At 48.7% G+C, this 2,500-nt stretch overlaps 1 protein-coding gene across 4 annotated transcripts in view; it reads left to right on the top strand.

Annotated features, from left to right (window-relative positions):
• The window catches only part of trak2 (trafficking protein, kinesin binding 2), a 26,058-nt gene that overhangs the window by 15,906 nt on the left and 7,652 nt on the right, over positions 1–2,500 (top strand). For all 4 annotated transcript variants that reach the window (XM_042080628.1, XM_042080627.1, XM_042080629.1 and 1 more), the window contains 6 exons: positions 1–22; positions 135–251; positions 635–847; positions 1,519–1,597; positions 1,755–1,885; positions 2,194–2,268. The exon at positions 1–22 is cut by the window's left edge and continues 55 nt beyond it. In XM_042080628.1, coding sequence (XP_041936562.1) covers positions 1–22; positions 135–251; positions 635–847; positions 1,519–1,597; positions 1,755–1,885; positions 2,194–2,268 — 637 coding nt within the window. The remainder of the gene's footprint in view (positions 23–134; positions 252–634; positions 848–1,518; positions 1,598–1,754; positions 1,886–2,193; positions 2,269–2,500) is intronic.

Genomic DNA, 2,500 nt, shown 5'->3' with positions numbered 1-2,500 from the left:
GGTCACACACCTTTTGGCTGAGGTGAGTCTCGTCAGCCCATACAGAATTAGAGAGGAATCCTGATTGGTTTGTAGTGTCATGCTGATTGGACTGTGATTGGTTGGCTGACTGTGCTGCTGCTCTTACTGGACAGAGGGACCGGGACCTGGAGTTGGCTGCTCGGATTGGTCAGTCGCTCCTACAGAGGAACCATGTGCTGCAGGAGAGGAATGAGTCGCTGGAGGAACAACTAGCACAGGCTCTTGACAGGGTAACACACACACACACACACACACACACACACACAGGAAAACAACTGGTCCAATGCCTTGTACATGCACTAGACAGGGTCACATAGACATAGACATAGACATAGATATAAACACACACACACACACACCCTCTGATGGCTGCTGTCCTCTGTCAGATGTACATAAAAGACAATACTTAAAAGACATCAGTATACACGCACACAATAGTGAAAGACATCAGCATACACACACACACACACACCCTCTGATGGCTGCTGTCCTCTGTCAGATGTACATAAAAGACAATACTTAAAAGACATCAGTATACACGCACACAATAGTTAAAGACATCAGTATACACACACACACACACACCCTCTGACCCTTCGCTGTCCGGCCCCAGGTGCACCAGCTGCAGCATGAGCTGGGTAAGAAGGACGAGCTGCTGCGGATGGTGGCCAGTGCGTCGGAGGAGAGCGAGACGGACTCTAGCTCCTCGGCCACGCCCCTCAAACACCCCCAGCCACCAGGGGGCGCCGTCAGCCTCAGCCAGCTGGAGGTGCTGCAGAGCAAGCTACAGGACCTGGAGGAGGAGAACCTCGCCCTGCGCTCACAGGTGTGTGTGTGTGTGTGTGAGAGTGTGTGAGAGTGTGCGTGTGAGAGTGTGTGTGTGTGTGCGCGCGCTTTTACTGATGTGAGTGAACCGGGGGAGTGTGTGTGTATGTGTGTGTGTGTGTGAGTGAGGCGTTTGTGTATGTTTGCATGCATCTGTATTTGTATGTGTTTGTGCCTGTGTGTGTGTGTGTATGTGAGTGAGTGAGTAAGAGAGTAAGTGTGTGATAATTATTGTCGGTGGAGTGTGTGTGTACGTATGAGTGTGAGAGTGCGTGATAATTATTGTGGGTGAATGTTCATGTTTGTGTGATGGAGTTTGGCCGTGTGTGTATGAGTGTGGCGCATGTATGTATGCGTCTGTAGTTGTATGTGAGTGAGTGAGTGGATGAGTGTGTATGTGAGTGATATTATTGTCGGTGAATGCTCGTGTGTGTGTGTGAGTGTGTGTGTGTGTGTATGAGTGAGTAAGTGAGTGATATTATTGTGGGTGAATGCTCATGTTTGTGAGATGGGGGTGTGGGATCATCTTATCCAGTCGCTGATTACCATTGAAATGGTGCTGATGATGGTTTGGTGGCTACAGTGATACTGACATGGTTGCTGTCTGTTGCTAGGCATGTCACCTGTTGCTGTCTGTTGCTAGGCATGTCACCTGTTGCTGTCTGTTGCTAGGCATGTCACCTGAAGACAGAGACATTCACCTACGAGGAGAAGGAACAGCAGCTGGTTAACGACTGTGTGAAAGAGCTACGTAAGTTCCTGTGTGTGTGTGTGTGTGTACGTACGTACTTAAGTTCCTGTGTGTGTGTGTTTGTGTGTGTGTATGTTCATTCTCTAGGTAATCCTAGTGAGACTGTGATGTGTGTGTGTGTGTGTGTGTGTGTGTGTGTGTGTGTGTGTGTTTCCAGGCGAGTCCAACAGTCAGATGGTGACCCTGACGGACGAGCTGTCGAAGAAGAACGAGGAGCTGATCCGACACCAGGAAGAGATTGCCCAACTTCTCTCCCAGATCGTGGAGCTACAGCATAAAGTCAAAGAGGTGAGAGAGAGGGAGGGAGGGAGAGAGAGAGGGAGGGAGAGAGAGAGGGAGGGGGAGAGAGAGAGAGAGAGGGAGGGAGGGAGGGAGAGAGGGAGGTTAGACTATGGTGGGAATGAGAGAGGGAGTACAGTAGAAAGTAAAGAATGAAAAAATGCAAACGAGAGATGGAGGGAACAAGAGCTTCAGGAAGGAGGGAGAGAGAAGAGGAGGGAGAGATGAGAGATAAAAGACAGAGTGGGGAGAAAACAGCAACATGTGTGTCTGTGTGTCTGTGTGCGTGCGCGCGTGTGTGTGTGTGTGTGTTTCAGCTGGCTCTTGAGAAGGAGGAGTTGAGGATCCATCTGCAAGCCTCCAAAGATGCCCAAAGACAGCTGACTGCAGAGGTAAAGGACATTTACACACACACACACACACACACACACACACACACACTCACTCACTTTCACTGACACATACACACACACTTTCTTTACTTTTTATAATGCATGTGTGTGTGTCCATGTGTATGTGTGTGTGTGCGTTACTTCTTATTACATTACATTTACATTACATTACATTTGGCTGACACATTTTTAACCAAAAGCGACTAACAACATGGTAAACAGTTTAAGTTTT

This window comes from Alosa sapidissima, chromosome 23 (assembly GCF_018492685.1).
Source record: "Alosa sapidissima isolate fAloSap1 chromosome 23, fAloSap1.pri, whole genome shotgun sequence".
NCBI classification, from domain to species: domain Eukaryota; kingdom Metazoa; phylum Chordata; class Actinopteri; order Clupeiformes; family Clupeidae; genus Alosa; species Alosa sapidissima.
This window is presented reverse-complemented; position numbering and strand designations above follow the sequence as displayed.